Below are 24,457 nucleotides of genomic sequence, written 5' to 3' on the forward strand. Positions count from 1 at the left end.
GAGAAAAAGGAAAAGCAAAGCACCAAAACCTTCTCCAAAGCCCAGCGCAGAGGCGGCTGCTCTGAGCCCGAGGTGAGCCTCGGAGCTGGGAATTTCGTTGAATCCCCTCGAAATCGGTTGTGAACGAGCAGAGAAGTCCTTTAGCACAAGCAGACGCGGGGCCACCGGGCATCGCCTCCCACCCGGCGCGGCGGAGCCGGGGCCGCTCTTGCCGCTCTCCCAGCGCCCAGCGGCGGTACCTACTGGTGCAACTGGGAAGGGACCGCGCTCAGGGCGAATTTTTCCTGCCGTCAATCCCTTTTTAAATAAAAGCCCGATGGTCCCAGCCCGGGCTGCCCGCCCTGCCCGTTTTTCCCGGAGGCACCAAGTTTCCTCCCTCCCGCCCCGTCGGGGGGGGCGTTTTGCTGCTGTTGCTCTCCCGGGCTGGAGAGGGACCGACTCACGCAGGACTCCCACCTTCCTCCTGGTCAGACTGGCTCCTGCCTCCTCGAGGGTTTATTTAGGAGCTTTTCCTTGGGGGGGGGGTAGACCCTTCGCCGCGGAGATGAGGAAAATATCCACCCCCAGGTGCGCTAAGCTGCGCCACTTTAAAGCGATGTCGTTGGTTATTTCTCAAATACTCGATTCCCTCTATTCCCCACCTTCCCGGCCAGGCAGCTGCATCTTGTCCCTCTTCCAAAGCCGCCCTTGGCCGGCAGCTTGGAGGCGATCATAGGAGGGGAGAGTCCCCCCCCTCCCCGTCCCCGGGAAGCCCGGCTGCCAGCTGTCGGGCAGCGGCGCAGGCAGGGCCCCCAGCACCTCCTGCCCTCGGCCCTGCAGGCTCGGGGCCGGCTGGGATGGGGGCAGCGGAACAAAAGAGCCTTATAGGAGGATAAACCCAGGGACAAAATCAGCATCAACCCCGGTCCCAGCCTGCCCCCACCCTGGGGGGGGGAACATGCTCAGTGCTGGGGGCTGCATGTCCTCCTCGACCCTGGGTGCGGGATCCCTGCTGCTGCTCTGCCTTGTCTCCTTCCCAGCACAGAGGTGCTGCCCCAGTGCAAGGGACTGGGGGGGTCAGGCTGAAGGGTCCTGGTCTGCCAGAGGTTGGTTTTGCAGCACAAGCCTCCCCAGGTGCGGCTGGGCCAAGCGTCGCTTGGGGCTGGACCAGAGCAACAGATGTGCAGGAACCGGTCCCAGTGAGAAATGGGGCAGAGACCCTGATGGGGTTTCCTACCTCTTTGCAGTGTGACTGTGTTGGCTCCTGGGCTCTGGCAGCCTCCATATCCAACCATTAGACCCCATTTGGGATGGAAATTGGCACTGGGATCAGGAGCAGTACTGAGGTTGTGTTTGGGACCAGAAGAGGGGGCAGGGCTGGGAGTGGGTTTGGAATCAGGATTTGGATCAGCCATGCAGGGACAAGTTTGGGCTGGTGGGTCTGCTGCTGTGTTTCCTTCTCTTGAATAAAGCATCTGCCTTCAAACAACTGCAAGGAAGTTTCCAGATCAGACCCACTCTCTGGTGCTGTGCAAGATTTTTGGGGGGGTATGTGTGTGGGGTCTGATCCGCATCCCTGGGCAGGCACTGCAATGTGCCATCCCCAGCCAAGGCCCTGGGGACAGACACTGTCACTCCTAGGCCATACTTGGACCTCCCAGCAGCTACAGATGCACTTGCTACTCCTGTTCTAATGTCAATGTGACTGACATTAGTTAATATGAATTATTAATATTATCATTATTAAATTGTTTCAGAACTAGACTCCCCAAGGCAGAAAGGCAGACTCCCCATTCTGCCCATATGTGGTATCCCCCTTACATCACTGGACACTGGACAAGTGGGATCCAAATGATTTGTCTGTGGCTCCCAGGACAGGTAGGAAATCCCGTGTACAGCCCACCAAGCAACATACACCGCCTTCCCTGTGTGTGTCTGCCCTTAAATCCCATTTTCTAGGCTGTTCCTCTTCGCAGATACACAGGTATGCACCAGACAAGAGGAGAACCCTGATGCCAGCTGCATTTCCAGTCACCTCCTCACAAGCCCCAATCACACCCCAGGGCTGGCTGTAGGACCCCAACAGCTTTGGGAGCTGCTGTGCATCCCACCTCGCCGGGTGCTGCCGACAGACAGGGTCAGGCTCTCCTGGCACCAGTTGCTGGTGCGGGTTTGGCCCTGGGGCCATGGGGCAGGGCTAACCCCAGGCGTTCCCCGGAGGTTTGGGGTGTGGGGAGAGCCCTGACGGGGCTGGGGGACACCTCCACAGCTGGGCCAGGGGTTGGAGGGCAACAGGCTGCTGAGCTGTGGCCATGACTGTAGCAAGAGTTAGTCTAGAAATATCTGCTGGTGGTGCAGAGACCAGTATCCTGAAAAGCTCTGGTTTAGGGAGGAAAATCCCCGGAGAAATACTGCATTTCTCCCTGAAGCCAAGCTGGGTGCTCGGAAAGGCCGTGCCCAGGCAGGCACAGAGAAGGATGCTCAGCAGCGACAGGCTTCGGTGGGATGCTCCGGTAACGAAATGAAGGGATCTTCCCAAGAAAGAGAAGGGCAGGGTGTCTCGGGGTGGGGGTGGTGGTGGGAAAACGGCAGAAATGATGGGGGGGGACAGTCAGCTGGAGGGTCGCAGTGCCGAGGAGGAGGGCCCGGCGGTGGGGAACCTGCAGCAGCGTTAAAATCCCCTTTACCAGTGGGTGTCACTGCAGGACAAGGAGCGTCCAGCGCCGGAGGGTGGCCGGGGCTGCTCAGGGGGTCGGGACCCCGGCACCGGGCTCCGCCGGGGCAAGGGGGGAGCAGGACCGGGGGACACACACACACGACACACGGACCCCCGGCTTGCGGCTTGGTTGTGTCCCCCAGTGAGCTTGGTCACGGGCTGGGGGTGGTGGAGAACGGGGGGCTGCAGTGGGGACGAGTCGGAGGTGGCACCCCGGGTGGGCCAGGTAGGGTGGGCTTGCCCCACATGGGGTGCAGGTGGGTGCTGATGCAGCGGGGAGTGGGTGCCCCCTGCTCCCGGCCGAGCTGTAAGACTCAGGTCATTTGGGACACGAGGCTGCTTGGGATTTCGGGGCACAGTAGGGCAGGACTGTCGGCTACAAGCCCCGCCGAGCCGTGTCTCCTTCTGAACGCGCTTCGTTTGATTTGGCTGTTATTTTTGGGTTTCTGGTCTCTTTGCTAGCTTCTTGGACCTGTCCCGAATCAGCAGGTCTGCGTGGGCTTGGTTCACACCGCATTTGTTTGCCAGCCCTTTTCCAGCGAGGCAGGACTCGCTAGAGATGCTTCCTTCCCTCTGCATGCCCCAAGGACCTGAGCAGTTGCTGCAGGCGGACACAGATGCTGTGGCTGGACCAAGAGCTGGACGTGGCTCCTGCCAGGCAGCAGGGCAAACCTCGTGCCTGGGTTTCTCACACACGTAAACAGTGTCATTTTTAGCAAGACAAGTCATTTAAGGCCTGGCTTCCTCCCTCCCTGGGGAGGTGGGAAAGGTCTCCGGTTATAATCCACCCCTGCCAGCATGACAAAACTTACTGTTATCCTCCTAGTTATTTTATATGGGTTTTATTTAGAGGCCTGTACTAAAAAGAGGGAACCGCATACCAGGGTTTCTCCGGTGTGGAGCAGGCAATTTCTTTCCTCCCTCGGCTCAGGTCTGGGCAGGGTGGAGTTTGCTACAGCTGCTTCCTTACGTAAAGGGCAGGTTGAGACACAACCTGCCCCTAAGGAGGGGATGTGGGAAATGCTGGAGCAGCTGGTGTGGATGGAGCCTTCCTTGTCCTGGGAAGGGTAAGAAAAGCTGCCCCTGCAGTTTACTTTGTTCTTGTGTCTTGAGTAATGCAGTTTAATGTTATGAAGGACTCTTTGAGGTTTGGCTTTAAAGGTGGGTGCCGATGCAGCAGGTTTGGCTGGAAATCTGGTGGGGGATGAGCCCTGGGCTCTGCATGGCTTCTTTGTGTCCCTTGGCTGCTGGTGGGTCTATGTAGGAGCGCTGAGCTAGCCCCCGTGCTGAGGTATGTGGGGCAAAGTTGTGTTGGGCACATCCACCCCCTCTGCAGTGCTTTACCGGCCCCTTCCTGAGCTGGGGATGAAGCTGGGGCTGCCCAGGACAGCAGATCTCACCTCTCAGAGCATGGCCCTGGGGTGTCCAGACCATCCTGGGGTGAACACACCTGAGGTCGCTGAGTGCCACCAGGATGATGAATATGAAAACTGAAAGCTAACATTGGACTTAAATATTATCTGGTACAATCTGAGCTATAACGGTAGATGTGATGAGCAGATTATGTAGGAGTAATTAATTATTGCTCTAGCAATCTTGGAGATGCACAGTTAAAGTAATCACAGTTGTTACCAAGTGATATTTTCTTAAGGTGAAACACCCTGTTGGGATGAGATGGATTTTATATGTGTTGGTACCTGTCTGAGCCCCTGCTGTCACCTGTTGGTGACCAAGCTGGGGTTTGGGTGCTGTGTTGTTGAGTTGGTGTTGGTGGAGTTTGAGTTTGTTCAGCAGCTGCCTGGAGAGGCTCAGCCCTGAGGGACACCAGGCACCAGCAGCTATTAGAGGGTAAGTGTGGAACTGGCTGGAGCCATCTTCAAGTGAAGGCATCGCTCTGTGGTGAGGCCTCAATTTGGCAGCATGCTTAAAGCAGGTGTTTGTGTGCCTTCACATAGGCAAGGGCTTTGCTGAATCAGGCAGTGATGGGAAGCTTATTTGGCAAAGAAATGGGAAGGACTGATGGATTATGAGATATTATAGACTTGATATCAGCTGGGATATGGTTGCATTTAATGTATTTGTTCAGAACAGACAGTGAAGAAGACTGTTCTGCTTTCCCTCTGGGGCTGCACTGGTGCAAACACTGCTCCGTTCCTGGTGTGAGTGTTGTTACCTTGAGCACAATGAAAATGATGGTCATCGGGCTGAGTAAGGCGTTGTGCAGCTGACACAAAGCAATGAACAGGCTGAGACAGAATAATTCCTCTCTTATTTATGATTTATTTGGCTATATCTGCATTAGCATAACTTCTTAAAACCAGAGAGAAAGCCTACAGCCTATGGCCATTGCAGTGTCTAGGGGCTGTGGTGCCCAGCAGTGCTGTGGTCCTCGCTGTGTGGATGTTCTGGGGAAGGGGACCACATCTCACAGGCACTTCTCAATGGGAGGCACTGAACGCCTTTTTACGAGCGTCACGGTCTGGAAAAGTACTGAGATGAGGCCCAACCTATAACGAAAGGAGCAGATAAATGATTGGTTACAGCGAGCAGCCAGCCAAAGAAAATAGGTTGTAGCACAAACAGGGAAGAGACTGCAGATTAGCACAAGGGTTTTTGACTGTTTGGGAGACATTGCTTCAGCTGAAGTTAAACACTTAACCTGTTTAAAATGAGGACTAGTTTTCTGATTGACTTCGTGAAATTCTTATTCTGCTCTAGTAACAAGATCCTGTAGTCTTACTACAGTGTGTTTGTTGTCTGACATTTTCAAATGCTGGCATGCCTTAGGGTGGACCCTGAAATAAATTTGACTCGTCTCCTACAACACAGGACTTGTGTGCTTCACTGAGGGGACCAGGATGGGCTCAGAGCTCCCAGGGAAGCCCCTTTTGGGGCCAGGGATTCTTGCATGACCAGCCCAACAAACACACAAGCAGTGTCTCCCCAGGAATCACCTTCGAGGTGGGGAGGGGGTGAACAGATGCCCCTGACAAAGGGGGAGAAAGTCCCAGGGCCCTTTGGGGTGAGCAGTCGAGTTTACACACAGCTGCATGCAGCAAACCTATACAGTAGACGCAGAGTTACTGAGATGTGTGTCTTCATGTAAGGAGTGGGTTTACGGTGGGGGTGGGCCACGGGTTCTACCTGCCCCGACACAATTCCTTGTGCCATACATGCCCTTGTGCCTTGTGCCTTGTGTGGGTGTGCGGAGCTGCGTCCCGCTTCCCCCACCCTGCTCAGGCTGGCTGGATGTCAGGTTTTGCATATGTAAAAATACACAGCAGTCTTTGCCCTGAAAAGCTTGCTAGTGATCTCATTAATCAAGACAAACAAAGCATATTTAGCTATTCCCCCTCGCCGGAGGAAGGCGTTCAGGTACTTAAATATGCATTTGAGTGCCTAACTTCAGACAGTTGTTTCTGGATGTTTTTGCTTTCTCACAAGTACCAGTGGTGACGTAACCCCTCTCTGGGAGGGAAAGGTTGGGGAGGCAAAACCAAGGGCTGCTACAGTAGGCGGATAGCCCCTGGGAGCTGGCAGGTACAATCCCCAGCTGGCCCAACTCCAGCCTCCTGTTAAATATGTGGGAGTTTTTCCCTCAGAGCTGGGATTGTTGGAAAAATCCAGTGCCTGCAGGTAAGGGCAGTTGAGCTGCTTCTCTTGAATGTGCCTCTGCCTTCCCCATCGTGCTGCCTGCCCACCAGCACTGGGAAATGGGCAGAGGAAAATTTCTGCCTGGGACTGGGTTGAAGCCACAGGGGAGGAAAAAGTAGTTCATTCACTCCAGTCTTGGTACAAAGCTCCCAGGTGAGAAATGTCACACTGAGCCACAACTGGCAGTAATTAAAATTAGCAGAGCCTTGACAAAGTTGAGGGATGCCAGCTTCTGCCCTCAGCATGAGTAAGTGGGAAGCACCAGGTGTAGGACAGGGGACAAGTGCTATTTTAAAAACTGAGAAACCCTCTCATAACGAGGGCCAGTAATCAGAGTCAAGATAAGGGTGTCCTTGGGTCAAAGGTCTTATGACAGAGACTGGTGTTGAGAAGTCAATGCCCGTGATGAATCCTCATCTCTGATTCTTCTAATTCATATTTTAAATGATGAACCCAAAGGTACTTCCTCTAGAGACAGCTGATGATCTTGACCGTTACTCTGATGTGGTTATGGGCTGTTATGCCAGGATTTTGTCTGAATCATGGATTTGGAGCACTGGCTGTAGCAGGATGGGAATATAGTTTGTAGGCACAAGCTTGGTGGTTTTTCCTTGCAGCATGATGGAGCTGCAATGGTTTTTAGCTGCTGATTAGAAGCAATGTTTTACTGTTGTTCATTGCATTTCCTATTGACAAATTAAAACCTGCAGGACACTTGCAGCTGGGATGTTGTAATGCCAGTGCTTGCTTCAAAGAATTTGAGGGGTAATAAAAAAACCTTATGACTCCTAAAACTTAAATATGTATTTGGGAGTTATTTTCATTTGGGTTCTCAGTTATGATAATGTTTTAAATTGGAGAACTGTAAATAATCTCTTGTCAAGCATTAGTACAACCACATGCATGTTGTAAGCAGAAACAGGTATGTTAATGGAGAAGTAATAAATTGCATGTGAGATACAGAAAGGCGAAGCTGGTACGGGGAAGGCAGAGCTCCCCTGACAGCAGCAGACCATATACCCCAGCGACCGACTGGAGTTTTGTGCGTGCTGTTGGTGTTGGGCTTGTCGACGTTGAGATGGGTGCTCGGGTGTGTGTACTGTAGCTGCTGGGCACTGTGAGCACCCTTGGGTGGTCAGTAAGCTCAGCTTCTGGGGGAAAGTTTTAATTATTATAGCTGGATTAAATGGTTTGTGATGATTTGTGGGAGATGTTGAGAAAAAAACCCATGAGAAGGGCTGAAGTAGGTAACAAGCAGCACCAGGCTCTCCTCCTGCCCTGCAAGGATCCACACTCGGCCGCAGGGAGAGGCGGCTGTACCTGTTCCTCTCCCAGCACCTGCCTGGCTCTGCCCGCCTGCTCAAAGGCAGCTTCCCAGCCTTGTATGATTTTCCACTTTTAACAACAAAGCTGGCCCTAGACTCAGCTGAGTTTTTCCATCATCCGTTTGATCAAATCCTTTTAGTGGGTGACAAAACACTTTCTTGAGCTCTCTTTATAGGAAACCAATCTCTATTCCTTTTTCAAAACGCCCCTCATTTACAGAAGTCTAACAAATCCTGGGCCTTTTAAGTCCTCTCCTGTTTGTTTTTTTTCCCCCAAAACAACAGTGCCATGTTTGTAGTTTTTTTTCAGGGAGGGAGGAGGGAATGAAATACACAATACGGAGAGAGGTAGGGTGTACACACTGACGCACGCCGCGCCGAGCATCCCCGTACAGACAAAAACCGCGCGCGCGCGCACATCGAGATGCAAATGATTTCCGTGAAGCTATCACTTGTAAAGCTTGACAGAAAATAATGAGAAACACTAAATCTTTTATAAGGTCAACACTCAAGCAGCTGTCAAACAAGAAAAGAATTTAGCGAAAGAGCCGCAAAAACTTCCATCACCTCATTAAATCCAACAGGGCCGGGGCCCGGCGTGGTGAGGAGGCACCGGGGCGCCTCCGTTTTGTGTCAGTAATTTGCGGCGGAGGAAGAGGGAAGACGAAACAGCCAGCGCCGAAGGGGCCTTGGGGGAGGCTGGGGAATCGTTAGTGCGCCAGGAGCGGCCTCGGCTCCTAATTGGAAGCATTGGGCATTATCAACGGAGGATTTGCCTCGGCTCCCTGACAGCTCTCTAGGCCTGGAATGATAGCCCACTTGTCAGTGTAAAAGACCATTAAAAACAAACCATTTTGATTTAATTGGAGGCGGTGTGCTGGGGGCCCAGGTGAGGCGCTTCATCAGCTGATGTTGGCTGCTGATGCCTTTTTCCCCCTGTATTGATGGCTTTTTTTTTTCTCCCCTCCCTTTCAAAAACTGTCTAGGAAAGAGAAAGAGGTGCTGAAAGATCCTTCACAGCTGCATTGAGAGCGGCTTTCAATAGGGTTGTCAACAAATGCCATGACAAGTTAGAGAGAGGCAGGTACTTTTAAAACAGACGTTATTCCGTCCAAGATGAGCTGAGCTTGGAGGTGTGTGTTGGATTATTAGGGTTACAAATACTGTGGCTTTTCGTGGCAGTAGTGCGCTTAACTGGTTTAATGAATGGGGTTGATTTTTCTGCCCTCACCTTTCTAATTCTAAGAAAATGGGGAAATGCAGGACAAGGGAGTCTGGGCTAAATGAACCTTATTTACCTCAAACCCAGAAAGGCTTCAAAAAGTGCTCAGCAATTTTTGGCTGCTGTATTTAATGCCCCATGGAGATTTGGGATTTTTTTATTTGCTTCCTGAAAATAAGGGCCACAGATGTTCACTGGAGTTCACTGGTCACTTGGTCAGGGCAATATTGTGAGTAAAGGAGAATTAACCGCTGGAGCTGTAACCTAGCATGTGCCTCCCTTGGCAGGTGAAGCGGGGTCAGACCAGAGCTGGCAGCTTTCTTGCCGACCTCATGTGTTTCTGAGATTTGAATCCTGACCCTTTTCATGCCAAGCAACAGCTTTACTTCAAACTAAGTTGTCTGTTGGTAAATAGCATCTCTGCAGAAGGCAGAATAGGTCCACGAATGAAACCCCAAGTCCATTTAAAAAGCATTTCTGTGGATTTGTGTACGAAACAGTATGTAGCACTGAAAGCAATGGTTGGTGCTCACCTGTAACCCAACACAGAGCTTGGGGGTTTACTCTACAGCAAACTGTGAGGCTGCAAGCACCTGAAGTATCTTCCTTCACGGGTGAATATCTCCATACCAGCAATGGACATTGGTTGCCAGCAGTTCCTTGTGCTGCCTTTGGACACCAGGGCTTGGATCGAGGTGGAGCCTGCTCTGGAGATGGTCCAGGCTGTACGGCTGTGCAGGGAGCAGTGGTGTTTTCTTGTGTTAATCAGGAGATGTTGGAAAGCAATGAAAATAGTGGAGGAATGATGGGTTACCATGTCTCTGAGGGAGACACGAGGAAGAGCTAAGGATGGCAAAGGGCAGCAGTAGGGTGTGATGGAGAGGTTGAGTGTCCAGGGCACATGCAGAGGGATACTGGGAAAGGCTGGACCATGGAAATGCTTTGCTGTGATTTGAGCAATTGCATTGCTGGAAGCTTCAGCTACTAGGCAAAATGAGAAAACCTGCAGAATCTGCAAGAATATGTGGTGATGGTGACTGGCACCTGGAGGCTGCATTTAGTCACAGAATGGCTGTGGTGTGGGAGGTGGCATCTCTGCTGTGGTCCCGGTGGAGAGGTGCAGGGATCATGCTCGGGGTAGCTGGGTCTCTGCTGCCCATTTGGAACCCTGCAGGGTGTTGTATTTTCTTTTCGCATTGTGCCTGTTGTAGGCAGGTCATCACTGAAGGCCAGCGGTGCTGCTTTGGATTGTCACTGCGGGGCTGGGACCCACCAATTCATGTCACTTGGGCCATTGAACAGCCATTGGGTGACACTGATTTTTTTTTTTTTTGGTCAGCCAAAATCCCAGCTGAAGGGAGGTTTGATCTGGTACCATGGCAACAGAAAGCTCTTGAACTCATTGCTCTAGTCTTTAAGCCCTATTTAAGCCCCAGGAGACAAGTTTTATAACACTCCAGCTCCATGAAGTTTTGCTGCCCTCAAACCTGGGAGGATAAATGCTGTATCTGGAAAGCCAGCCCACTGTGTGCTTTGCGTATCAAGCCTAGGTTATTTAAGCAGAGTCTATGGCTTTTCTGACAAGACAACAGTTGCAAGATTACATGAGCTGTGCTTGTCAGTTCAGCTCTTTAGACAAAAATAGAGGTAAGGCATTAAAAAAAAATGTGGAACATTTTTGTGTGTATGTGTTAAACCTCAACTGTTAATTCTGATGAAGGATCAGGCTGTGAGCAGATATCGGATCCCTGGTGAGAATCAAATTCTGGAGCCCAGAATTTTGCTGCAAAGTTTATACAGTGGGGATTCCTCTAATTACTTTCAGTGGAAATTTACCTGACAGAGCTTTCCCAGGTAACGCAAGGCATACGCGGGAGAGCCGCTCAGCCGTTGACAGAGCCTTTGATTTTGTGCCAGGTTGCAAATTAAGTCTTTTGCCAAGGTACCCGAACACTTGCTCGTCAATTGCTTATCGCTTATTCATATCGCGCATTGAGTGTAGCTCGTTTCATCTGCTCGGGAAGGCAGCGTGTGTTGACAAAAGTGTTGTCCAAAGTTGCTGCATTTTCTATCCTCCCCCTGTCTGGTCAAGTAAACAAGACTATTCTCCCTGGAAAGCCACCTTGAATGTCTGTGCAAGCTGGAATTCTCTAATGAGCAAAGGAAAAACCCTGGTGTGTGTCAGCGACATGTGGTGCGTGGAGCTATTTTGACACATGGGTGAATTCTGTCCTACATCACTGCTGCATGAGGTGTCGCCACCTGAATCCTTCTGGATTGACTTGACAGAACCCTGGAAATCTATTGCGGAGTAGCCAGCATTGACTTACTGGTTTGGATTGTGACTGCCAAATATTCAAATGGAGGTAGCTGGAGCCTCACCCTGGCACAGGCAAGGCTGTGGGGATGCAATATTGTGGCAGCAACATCCTTTCCAGAGTTTGGTTGACACCAGGGATGCCATTCTGCCTGGGCCAGGATGATGCTAGTGATGAGTGCCACAGGGACAGGATGCACCCCATGAACATGGGGGACAGGAATATTTATTTATGTCCATGCTAGGTGCTTGAGGTACAGTCCTCAGGGAATGTAGTCCCACATCTACAAATAAATGAAGTCTTGGTGCACAGTCCCAGCTGTGTTGGCAAAACCTGAGCCCAGGAATCATGTCACTGCAAGCAGAGCAAGGCAGAGGCCATTTGCCTTGGGGCATGACTGAGGAAGAGGAGGGCAGTAGAAGCATCTTGCTGAGGTGAGTAAGGAGTTAACTTCTGTTTGGTTTTGTAAAAAACCAAAACAACACAAAACAAATGAAAACCCTACAATTCAGCAACTTTCCTTAATGAACTGCCCATCAGGACATGACTGGCTCCCTGTGACCTGTTTGTCTTAGCGAGCTGGAGGGCCCAGGAGACCACACGCCAGGTCGGTCCTCCAGAGCGAGACGCAGAGCAGGAGCGATCACCCGGTATGGGAGAGCCTGTAAATCACCCAGTTAGCTTAATAGCGTGGGCCATTATTCTAAAGCAGTGGGGCTGAAACCTAAATCCAAATGAAAATATAGTCAATTTGTCTACACTTTACTGACTGAATGACTATGTAATGTCATGCAGCCCTGGCAATGCAGGAAGCAAGCAGAAGCAATTAGTGGGGAGGGCAAAGCTCCTTTGTTTTCTTTTCTTCCTCTGCAAGCTCTAGCGTGGTGCCAGGAGATAGTCTTGCAGGGACTGAATGGAAAGTCCAGTTTAAGGGCCAGTAGTTACATCCGTGCTCAGTTCCTGCAGTTCTCTGTAAGGGGTCAGGATGGGAATAGAAAAGTCCTCCTTGTTGATTTTTATGGGTCTAAAGGAACAAAATGTCATCTTCCTGCTGCTCCCTGCTTTGATTTACAACCATCTCAGTAGCTGGGTGCTCTGCATTGCTCCCCCACCAGAGCAGGCCAGACTGAAAGGCATCATGCCAGATGACAGGGGGTGACTGAGTGACAAGAAGGATGAGTGGCCTGAGGACATGTCACACCCCTGCACCTTGCACCAGCCTCAGGTCACATGGAGAAATAGTCCAAAGTGGGGCTGCGGTCAGGGCAACAGAGTCTCTGAATGTTCTTGCCCAGAGTTTGAAATTGTTCCCAGGTCATGAGCATCCTCTGTAATGGCCAGAGCGGAACAATGTCACTGAAGGCTGGTAGGAAATAATATGCAGATGGGAGTCTGCTAACAAGTTTTCTGTAAAGTGATATTTTTGTGGTTGCTTTTCATACTGCTTTTGCGCAGTAGGATGGGAGCTTTATATGGATTAAAGACAGTGTTTTAGTAAACTGTCTACAGTGGTCAGTGCCAACAGCTGGCCTGCTCAGGCCACTGAGTCTTAAAGAAGCCATAAAGTAGTTATCCACCACCATGGATGAGCCTGAGAAAGGTTTCAGGAGGACAGAAACCCTGCAAGAACAAGCTCCCTCACCTCTTTGGAGCACTGGTCTCTGTTGTCACCCTTGTAAAGGAGGGATTGATAGGGTGTCTCCTGGAGTCCCTGGGTTTGGTTGAAGTGTTAGGCCAGTTGGTCTTTCAAGACCATTCCACCATCACCTATGTAGAACCCAACTTTACAGAGACAGTTAAAGCACAGTTTGGAGGCTACCAAGGGTCTTTGGGAACCGTCAGCTTTCTCTGGGTTGTTGCTGCTTTTCACTGGGTGTTTATGGATGTTCAAGAGAACTTATTTTTCCATGGAGGAAACCATGCACTGAAACTCAACTGAGCAATGAATTTCCTGATCCGAGTTCTAACATGGGCTGTGCATGATCTGCAGCTGGGGAAAGGCAAACCTTCCAGGTTAATGTAATGAGAAAGGAGGCGTACAGACAATCTGCAGAGGCTGTGCAAAATGAGCTGTCCCTCCTCCCCTGGATGCTGCTCCTGGGAAGGAAGGGAAGAGAAGAGGAAGGAGAAAGGCAGAGAGAAGAAGAAAAGACTCAGAGGTTTGAGAGCTGTGGCTAGGGGAGGAACCCAACCACAGTCATGGATGAAACAAAAGGGAAAGCATGAAGAAAAACACAGGCTGAAAAATGAATAGTGATGGAAAGGTCTGGGGTGAGAGGAGCTCTAAAGAGGAGGCTTGCCCCAGCATCTCGTGTGACTTACACAATCTGTTTAACAGCGATCGGTCATGTTCTTTCCCTGACACTAGCCGCAGCAGCAGCTCTGTGCTGACAGGCAGCGGGGATAAATGATTACTGACATATGCTAATCGGACAGTCTTAGACAGGACGTAAGAGGAATACATCAAGGTGGTGCAAAACACGTTTCTTGGTCGAAACTCTCCAACTTGTACAAGTAAATTAGCTTCAGGAAGTCACAAGGCTTCTTCGTAGGTTTAAACTGCAGTTAAAAATCAACAGCATGGCAAAAAAAATAACCCCATCAGAACAAGGGCTGGGGCGGAGGGCTGAGAGGCTCTTTGCAGTGGTATCTATCAATGCCAGATATGATTTTGGCCATATAAACTCCCTGCAGGGTTTCAGTGCTTTCAGACTTTCTGGTGTCTCCTTTCCATTCTGCTTGCCCAGCTCTTTTCCCTTCCTTCCTAAAATGCCCCCTAGCTCTTCACTTGAAGTTTCCCTGTAATTTACACCACAAACAAAGCTAACGGAATTCAAACAAGTACCCCAGAGCACAGTAGGATGCGCAGATGGATTCAGGGAGATGTTTAGATTCCATTGCTAGAACAAGAAATCTTCACCTTGGCTCTTATTTGGATCAATTAAAGGAAGTGTCACGCATATCTGTAACCCGGCTAGACCCTTTGTTCAGTCTCAGGGTGAATATTGTCAATCAGGAAGTTTAGAGAGGTGTCAAGAGTGCAGGCTTTCTAGAAAGCTCTAACACTTAGGGTGAAAATGCTTCTTGAAACATCTGACGTCGTTTGAATTAGTTATGGTGAGAGCCGATTAAATGGCAGGCTACCAAAATGCAGGTCTGATTGTCCTGCTTGTGTAGGGTAGTTGCAGGAAAACCAGCAGAGAGCAAAGGCCACCCCAGTACTAACAGGGAGATATAAAAAGATGCTTCTAATCTCACGAAGCTCATGAAAGCGCACACAAGTTAGAAAATAAGTCATTAGGCCTTTAACTGGGCAACTGCTGTGTCTCTTCCAGGGCTTATGGCCGCAAAAAATATCCCACCCTGAAGTCCAAAAGGGCTGATGTTTGAACACATTCAGTGCAGGACCATTTTAGGGTCTGGGTCTTGGGGAGCTCTGAGGTAAGAGCCTTGTGTCTACCTTCACTGTGTGCTAAGGGTGTTACCAGGGCATGTGAGCAAGGTTAGAAGGTGTCCCTGAGTTCAATCAAGTGCTCCATACCTTCTCCAAGTGGGGCAGGTGCCAGAAGGACTCTTCCTTTGCAGGTAGTGGGTGTTTTCGCAGCAATGTGGTGCGAGTTTCACGCACTTTGTCTTTCTGTAACCAAAGGCAAACAAGAATGGGCTGAAACGGCTGCACAGCTATATACATCCAGCTGGTGTCATGCAACGTAATGACACTGGGATGAACAAGACTAAAAGTCACTTTGGACTGATGATCACAAAAGCCTGATCTGGGTAGTTTTTCATGTCCATGCAGCTAATACTGGTATCTAAAACATACTGATGAGAAAGACTTGAGTAGCTGCCAGCTCTGAGTGTCTCCTTTATACAGCATCCCAGTGAGATGACCCCTGCCTGCAGAAAGCCCTGTGCTCTGAGCTAGAGCAATGGCTCATCACTAGCTGGGAAAGTCACTTCCACCAGCCCCACCATGGTGGGGTTTCCCGGCTGTCCGGTGTGTGTGTTGCTCTCCTGATTAATTGCAGTTTGCAGTGCTTGGCAGTCCCAGCACAAGCCAGTGCAGGTACCTGGTGAATGTTTTGGCCACTGTGTGAAACCCTGGGGAATCTGTCTGCTCTGTGGTCTAGGATGTAGGTTTGTGTTGCTTAACTCAGTCATTGGTGGCTGCAGGCTTTGGGAACTTGATGAAGGGAACTTAGTGATTAAAAACATCAGTCATTAATAGATAAGGTAGGGATGCACTTGCCAACATCCTAGGCTTGTGTATTCATAAAGTAGCTGCTAATTAAGAACACTGTATTCTTGCACTTCAACTATAAAGCATAGTTTGTGATGGCAGTAAGCCCATTGAAATTGGTCATTACCATATTAGCTCGACTCTTCTTTGAGCCATTAACTAATAAAACAGTCATTGGCTGCTTTTAAATGTTATTACAATATTGGTGTGTTTAACAGCACAGCGTTGCACTCTAACAACTGCTGTGGCTGCTGGCATCAACACCACCATGCCAGGCTCAGGGCTGGTGCTGGTCCTTTGAACATTTGTTGGCCATTCCATTGTTTTGCCCGCTGTCACAGGTAACCTGAGCAGAGCTGATGCTGTCCAAAGGACAGTCTGCAGGGGTCCCGGCATGAGGATGACATAAATACCAAAGATATTTTGAAACTTAATTCTTTGTTACAGCAGGGCATTTTGCTATTTGTGGTGACGCAAAAAGAACCAGAGCCTCCATTTTAATTGATACCAGGAGTTTAGCTGGGCAACCTGTGACTAGAGGCATATTGATGCAGACAGATGCTTGATGATAGCTAGAAAGGTGTCTCTGCAGGACAGGTGTCTAAGCCTTTGAAAGGCCTTGCCCAAAGCACCACTGCCTTGGAGAGATTGTTCAGCTCCTGCCTATATCTTCAGGTACAAAAATACTTCAAAAAAACCCACCTTACCTTTTGTCTCTAGAGCACTTTCATGCACACACATTGTGATTTGCGTATCTGGTGTTCACTCCTATGGCATCACCCCACAGGACACGTTCTGGCTGAAGCCAGGCCCATCTTGACTGGGAAGCAACTTGTCTTTGTTAGGCTTCACCAGCCTTCTAGTAGTCAGGGAGGGTGTTTTCCCAGCTGAGAGCCCTCCCCATGGCTGGGAGGAGTCCATTCATCATGGGGTAGGACAGTGGGGGGTTACGCCTGGTAGCAGTGCTGCGCACAGCAAGGGAAAGCGCTGCTGGAGTATTATCACCTTTTTCTTCTCCACTCGCTGGGCTGCTGTCAGGGCTCTCTGCTGCTCCATCCACAGCTCCTTATATTTGTGTTGGAGGAGGTCAAAAAGGGGAGTGCAAGGCCTGGAAAACATTGAAAAGACAACAATATAATTTCCAGGGTAATACCTCTCTTTACTTCCCCATACTGATTCATACCTCTGCTCCTGGAAAGTGTGACTAGTGAGAACATGAATAAACCCTCACACTGGGAAAGGCTTTCTCTTCCTCAAGAAAGACTCCAACCCACATTCATTTGCAGTTAATACCCCACAGCCTGCACACACTTGTGATAACCCGTAGTAGGACTGCGCTAGGGCATTCTCCAGGATGGGCACAAGTTCCATCTTTGCACAACCTTTTTTTATAAGGCCTGTATCACTACCTCTGTTCAAGCCCAGGTGTGCTGGAAGGACCACGGAGCACCAAAGACTGTGGCTCAACCTTGGGCCCTGCTATGGCTCCAGGAGAGCATTTCCCAACTGGTATCCAATGGTGAATAATGGAAGCACTGAATGCGGCAATGTCCAGAAGCAGAGAGCTGGGCTTTTGCATTGCCACCCTGGAGCTCAGAGGAGCAGCTCTGGCTGGGTCCCCTCCAGACTGACACAGCCATGGCAGCTGGGAAGAACCACTGGGTGCAAAGTGTGTTTTGCTAAAATAACACTGCTTTTGCTATTAAAATAGCACTACTGTGGTATACCAAAAAGCCACAAATAGATGCAATGATATGTTGGGTGAGAGGAATAAGTGCTGCCGTAAGCAATCTGAATAGGGATAAAAGTGGACTCGGTGCAGATGGTCAGGTGTCTGCAGCAGAAAGGGGAGCTCAAATGCTGAGCCCCGGTCTAGTGCCTCAGCTGTACAAACCAGATGTATTTGCCCCTTGAAACAGGGTACCAGGGAGCATCCTGGCCAGGAGGAGACAGCAGCAGAGGGGAGCTGCAGATGACCATGGTTCTAGAAAAATAGTAAAAAAAAAAAAAAAAAGGCAGTTGCTTGTTGGCCAGCGTCCTGTTCAGCTGCTCTGAGCTGGCATTAACCTGACCAAGTTGTGGCAGAGCTACAGCCTGAAATTGTTGAGTCTTGCTCCTTGCAGGTGCGGATACTTTAACTTCATCAGCCACCATGGGAGGCAGAACTGGCAGTGGCAGCAGCAGGGTTCTTGCCTTGAGGACAGCATATCACTTATTGCTGTGGTCCTGCTGCTGTTCTTTTCCCCCCAGAAGCAAACACTTGAAGGTGATGGAGGACCTTGATCTGAAGTTTTATTGGTCCTTGTCCTTGCACGCCTTGCTGGGGAGGGACTTTTCCCATCTTAGCTGCAATCAATGACTGTGGAGCCATCACTTCCAGCTCTGCTCCCACCTGTAGCCCACAGTGCCTTCAGCTGTAGTTCCCAGAACAGAAAGGCAGTGCTTTCCCTGCCTGTCTGGACCAACTGCGGGGCACTGGGGATTTGGGCTAACTGCTGGGCTGCTTCTGGGCCACCAATTCCACCAGAAGGTTGTTTTCTGCAGAGAGCGCCCGTGTGCCACAGAGCGAGCTGGTGCTTCATGGCTTTTGGCAGGAGTGGGTCCAAAATCGGTAGCAGCCAGCTTTTAGCAGTCTGGAGAATCTTTGACGATCACAGAGAGCGCCGGCAGTGTGTATGCAAATAGTAACTCTTCTGTTTCTTGTTCCTTCACCCCTGTGGTGACTTTTATTACTTAATTATTGCACGCCACATGCTTCAAAACAGCCTAATCTATGGCCGTGTTTTCTAATGATACTAGATGTGCAATCCAGCAATATACATCCCAAGGGGGCATTCATATCAGAGGAGACATCCTTCTGCAGACCTTCTGTTTCATAGATCACATGCTGCAGGGCTTTTCAAGGCTTTGCTTACCAATCAGCTGTGCTGCTCCAGACCGTTATCTGGAGACACCCAGTGCCAAAGGTGACACCAACGTTTACCCTTTGTTGTCCCCCCTTCTCTCCCCTCCTTCCCTTCCAGTTTGCTATTTCATACTGATCAGAGCTGAGCAAAATATTTACAAAGGATAAAAGATGTGGCAAACCTGTGGCCAAGTGTCTTATTGTCCGAGTGGGTCTCCAGTCTCATTGCGTGGTGTAAATTTTGGTATTTCTGGCACAAGCACATGGTGAGCCTTGCACGTGGGCTTGTTTCCTTGGCCTGTCCCTTTGCTCTCCAAGGCAGGAGCTTTCCTGGTGTGCAGGAATAGCAGGAGGGATGCAAGAAAACCTTGAGCCTTTGTCTGTAGTGTTTGATTATTGATTTTTCTGTGGTAGTTGAATGTGTTTTCACATCTCTATGGAGGTGACTTTTACCATCTCCAGTGGACCAGCCAGTTGGTGACTGATTAGTCCACAGCTGGCTTGTAAGTAAATGCTTGAAAGGACACATTTGGGTTGATGCTCTTCAGAGATCCTTCCCTGCCGTGTGATTAATCGCATTTAAGTCCTGATCCAGCAAAGTATAGAATCATGCCTGGAATGATACACGCATGAACTGCCTCTTTGAAATCGGTAGGAATGACTCATGTGCTTAGTTATACACATAAGGTCTGGTGGGGCTGTAGGACGTGAGGCTTCGTCTGGTTTTCCTGCCTCCTTTGAAAGAAATACTGAGAAAGTGGGAAAAGCAGGGGGTATCAGGTAACACGCTTCTTTGACTAAGGTTACCGGAGAAATTTCGGTGAGGCAGCTTTTTCTTTGTAGGTCAAACGCTGATCTTGTTGGAGTGGACGGGGAATTTTGGCCCCAATATTGGTGCTGCTTGGCAGCGTGACAGTATTTCTCATTTGCAGCTGGCCTTTGGGAAAAGTCTTCTCACCTTGGTGTTACTTAAGGACAGGAATGAACGGCTTGTGTGTTCTGTTCCCTTTTGTCACCCTGCCCAGATGTTACTCCTCTGAACTGGGAGGACTTTGCTGTTATCATCTGCAGATGCTGTGGGGAGAGTGGGGGAAACATCCGCTGAAAACGCTTATTGCAGATTAAAATCCACCTCGTTCTGAGTAACTCAGATCTCCTTGTTTTGGCACAAGCACCCTGCCACAGAAAGGAAAAGGAAAGAAGTTCTGATAGGATGTAACAAATTATTTATAATTGTGGAAAAAAATAATCAGCTGCTTCCTTTTATAGTCAAATAGTTGGAGCCACTTCTAATGTTGACATTTCCTAAATATTTTAAAATTTATCTGTGCACATTTTCAAAACTATTATCCCTGAAACAGTTCCTGTCTCTTTAATAGACTCTCTCTCTAATTTACTTTCAAGAGTCAGGGTACAGACCTATTTTCAACTGAAATGACAAGTGCCTTCTAACTCGGTTATACAATGTGGTATGCTAGTCTGCCAGAAATCTCCTGGAAAAGAAGCTGCAGCCTCCTAATAGGCTATTTTACTGTGAAAACAATGTTAAAAAGTATAATAAAGTATTAACAATATTAAAATAAAACAGTGTAGGCCTTAAATGAGCTACAAACTAGTTAAATCTATTCTACTCGATATGAGCCTCCGGTGCTTTGCAGCTGATACCTCAGAGCTGGGATTTATCTAAAATGAAGGCACCAGGGACATGCAAGAGAAATGGTAATTATAATTTGCAAACATTAGGCTGACACTTTTTTGTGTATGTGTGTATAAATTCTGACAGCTGTGATTTGTGCCATGCCAAATAGTGCTCCACCGAGCTGGGAAGGGTTCCCTTTCTGGCAGGCCATCCTCAGAGCAGCAGCTCATTAAAACTTTGGAGGAGAAGTTGCCGAAAACAGGAAGGCGTCAGAACCATCTGAGGGACTTTTGGTACACGCTTGTTGAAAGGTGTTTGAGAAGGGAGCCTTGGGTCTGACAAACTGGAATTTTAGTACGCCTCTCCGTTCACAGTGGGGCAAAATAATTGGTCATCAGTGACTACTAATTTGGTTTAGTAGCCAGAGGCAGTTTTTTTCTTCCCAGAAAATCAATGACAGTGCCGAGGTCTGTTCAACGTGATTCAGCTCAAGACGGGTCCTCATTTAGCTCTTGATGCTTCTTCCACTGGAGACAGCTATTTTGTTAAAATGAAATTAAAATCTATCTATAATACTCAGCTCAGGGAGCGGCACCCATCAATGCCATGCTGCTCTTGAGGTTTCAAGGTTGTCAGTCTCGCCTCAAACTTGTTTTTCAAAGGTTTATATATCAACTGAAAAAAAGGTACTTGGCAAAAGTGGATACAAACGGTTTTGCTCAGGAAGGGGGTTCATACTAGCTTAAAAGGTGCAATCAATTTGATTGCTAAGTTGTGCTGTAAAAGGGTAAAAACTGACTTGTGATTGCCTCTTTCTTGTATAATTCAAAAGCACAGGGGCTTGTAAATATTTTAGCGCAAACTTCAGCCCGTGGATTTTCCGGGTAGCTCTCCAGCGAGTGCAGACAGCTCCTGCAGCACTCTTCCCACTGCTGGTCAGGATGGGATCCGCCAGGGAGTGGAGCGAGGGAGCATAGGACACTTGCACAGGCATCGACTCCCTGGTGGCCGCGCAGATGTTTGGGCTGCGCCGAAAACACTGCTCTAATTTCAACAGCAGCTTAGTGGCAGCAGGATCTGGCCCTGCGTGGGTGCTCATGCAACAGATAAATCATATAATTGATTTTTTTTTTTTTACAGTTGTGATGTCAAAACTGTGTTGCAACACCACTGCCTATCCTGACATTTTAACCCTTTCTTGAAAGGTTAATGAGGTTTCAGAGGGCTTTAGTCTTTGCTGGTGTCTTTTTGTCTAGGGTGATGTGCTTTTGCTGCACAGCCAGGATCTCTCTTTGGAGTCTTCAGTTCACAGGGCAGACAGCTGCAGGGTGTACCACCTTTGTATTCCTTTCTCATGTACTTCATGATGGGAAGGATTTGTCCGGTGGTAGTAGTGTCCATATAGAGATCTTCCCCTGGCTTGTGGCTGGGTCAGCTGAACCAGCTCCCACCAGCTCAGGTTGATTCCTTATTGGGAACCGGTTTGGTCTCTAGCATCTCTGGAGCATGGGGCTCCTCGATGCAGCTAGCACAGATTATCTTCAGCAAATAAAGCACAAGCTGCGGTCTGTGATTCTGCTCGGGGCCTTGGGGTCCTGCCAATGCAGGCAGCAGTAAGGCATTAATGCTCAGGTCCCTCTGCCCTGAAAGGGGGCTGATAGCACAGGAAAACTCTGATTACAGTTCCCTTGTACTGCTATATTGTCTCCCTTCCTCTCTCGTTACTGATGGGCTGGAGCTAGCAATCTATCTACCATTAATTTGTCTCTGTGTAGCCCAGCAGGAATCTGGGGTATGATTACAGCTCTGGCCCTTGTGCGAGAGCCGGCACAGCCCCGGCATCCCCCTGCAAACTGCCTGGCTCTGCCTTGCCTTAATTGTTCCCCTTTGGCTGGTGGACCTGTCTCTTCTAACAAGGGCAGCGAGGAGGGCCGAGGTAATTGAAGCACTTAGCCACACTCCCAAGCATTGCCTCCTGCAGCTAATTAGGAAAGAGGGCCGCTGGGCTCTTCGTTATTTCTTTTAATTGTTTGTGGGTTTTGCATAACAGTGAATGGCAGAAGAGGGATGTGCAGTTAGTGGTGAATTCTTGACTTTGAAATTTGTATAAAAGGTCACTTACAATTTGTTAACGCTTTCACAAGAGTGAATTCAATTAGCGGCTCCCGCAGTCCCTGCACACACGCGTGTGGGTGTGTTTGTAAGGAGAGGGAGAGATGGCAAAACAAGCAGGGTGTGAATGTAAAGGCTCTTCATTTTCCTAAGCAGCTTGTGGACTATACAGTAAAGTTATAGGCCCCTTACAGCTTTATGGTCCTCTAAATAGGTCCTGGCAATAAACCCATGGAGAGGCCTGAAAGATCATTTTTAAATGATCTCCACTTGTCCTCACTTTCCATTAACCACTGAAGAAAATAACAAGAGAAAAATTGGTAGAAAACACTCAGGGACCAATTTTTTTTTGCAGTCTTTGGGCTGGCAAAACTCTCAGTTGAAATAGTGGGTCTTCCACCCACGCGGCAGCTGCAGGATCTGTGCCGTCAAAGCACTGATTACTCTGAATTGCTGAAGCTTCTTTACAATCCTTGTAATTTGGATGAGGAAATAAAAATATAAATTATTTCACTGTGGGCAGCCAATGAGGTAGTGGCTTCTTCTAAGTGTCAGAGGATCTGTTATTTTGCTCAGAGGGCTCGTATGTATAGAACAGTAAAAAGAATAAAATCCATTGTAAACATGCACTTTAAAAGATTTATCAGATGCTCATAGCTGTACTTAGGAGTACACATGGTTACAAGAGCACCAATTTGCTTTACTATTCCCTCCCAGGCCAAGAGTGAGGCGTATACTTGTAACGGTCCTAAATGCACACATGGAAACATGTGTCTTGCAGTGAAGTACCAAGCCAGCTCTTACCCATTAAATAACTGGCTTCACAAGCTGAAATTTGTGCATTAGCATTGATTTTTGGGTTGGAGATACCCTTTGGCTAACTTAATTGAAGATTATCTAGATTTGCCTTCAACACATTTGTCTACTGACTGGAAATTTGCTGTTACCCTCTGAGAAACTCAGGTGGGATGTGATTACGGGACAGAGCTATTCTGCCTGGAGGTCTCAATCCATGGCTGAGAGTGAACAGCGCTCAGTCTGCAGTCATCAACAAATGCAAAACATCCCGATGAATAAAAAAACGAGAGAAAAACCCCACAACGCTGAGCAAAACAAATCAAAGAGCAAGGTCTTCCCCTTGACCTCCATCCCATGCTTGAATCTCTCTGGCTGGGTGGGAACATTACTTCGTTTGAAAGGAAAATATGTCAATGAGGGCTGAAAAGCTCTGCTTTCACAAAAAGGATTCTGTGATTATTTCCCCCTGACCCAGGTTTTCATTGCACAGACTGCAAAAGCAGAAGTTTGCAAGGGAAAAAGGCCACTTGTGGCAAGTAGTAGTTTTAGATGGTAAAAGTTTTGGAAGAATTTTTTCAGCCAGTGGTAATCAATGGAGATAAACCCATGGACAACAGCCAATCTGTGTGAGAGAGTAAATTACTTTCCTCTTCAGTGTAATGCAATTGGTAATAAGGGCTGTAAATCTCTGTTCTTTAGATCTTTTTTTTTTCCAGCTCTGTGGCTGATGTGCAGGACCTGAACCTTATGCCAAACCATGACTTTTGCTGTTTGTTTTCTCTTAAGCTGGGAGTCTGAAGTAGTCAGAAACTGTTACAACTGCAGTAAATGACTACACTGAAGGAGAACCAGTATCTTCACGGTGCACTCAGGATTTTTTTTTTTTTTTTGAAGGGGGGTAACAGGTCTTTCTGCCCAACCAGATGCTGCAGCCACCCAGGCGCAAGGCAGCATGATCCAGGCAGATGCAGCTGGGAGCTCTGCGATAACTAACATACACACAGCGATGCGAGCATATACCCAGCCTGGAACGCCTCCAGTAGAAGAAAATTATCCTTGAAATAGAAATAGAAATTCTTATCTTGGCAATGTGAGAATGGTGGCAGAGACACAAAGTGCCTTTCACTGTGGAACCGGATAGGATATGCAATTATCTGAATTGATGGGAGTCCTATACTTTTTAACTTGGTTGCATTTTTCTGGTGCCTTCAGCCTGACAGTGATTCCAGTCACTATGTTACATTTTTACAATTTGTTTTGTCAGTGCTTGGATTTTTTTTTTCTAAAACTTCTGTTTGCCCCAATGTTTTGGACTCTTGTGGCTTTACACTCTCTTTTTGTCTGGCTTCCAGTGACTGTGAATCTGATGTGGGCTTGCTGTAATATTCGTCTTTCTTGCCCATCTAGCTTTTCCTGGTGAATTCTTTCCAGGAACACCCTCTGCTCTTCTGTTTCTTTGACATAACTTTGCAGCTGGTCTATAGCTAGACTAGCTTCCCCCCCCCCCCCCCCCCCGGCCCACATATAAATACACTAAAATGTTTTTAAA

General features: G+C 48.6%; 1 protein-coding gene across 1 annotated transcript in view; it reads right to left on the reverse strand.

The window, feature by feature from the left end:
* Positions 1-5,133: 5,133 nt before the first annotated feature.
* Positions 5,134-24,457, reverse strand: part of LOC104834027 (chromosome unknown open reading frame, human C9orf171) — a 61,731-nt gene continuing 42,407 nt past the window's right edge. Inside the window, exons 4-7 of the mRNA XM_010571110.1 lie at positions 16,460-16,562; positions 15,983-15,988; positions 14,756-14,851; positions 5,134-5,202 (exon numbers count right to left, since the gene is read on the reverse strand). Coding sequence (XP_010569412.1) covers positions 5,134-5,202; positions 14,756-14,851; positions 15,983-15,988; positions 16,460-16,562 — 274 coding nt within the window. The remainder of the gene's footprint in view (positions 5,203-14,755; positions 14,852-15,982; positions 15,989-16,459; positions 16,563-24,457) is intronic.

Source organism: Haliaeetus leucocephalus, unplaced genomic scaffold, assembly GCF_000737465.1.
Source record: "Haliaeetus leucocephalus isolate CR32 unplaced genomic scaffold, Haliaeetus_leucocephalus-4.0 Scaffold306, whole genome shotgun sequence".
NCBI classification, from domain to species: domain Eukaryota; kingdom Metazoa; phylum Chordata; class Aves; order Accipitriformes; family Accipitridae; genus Haliaeetus; species Haliaeetus leucocephalus.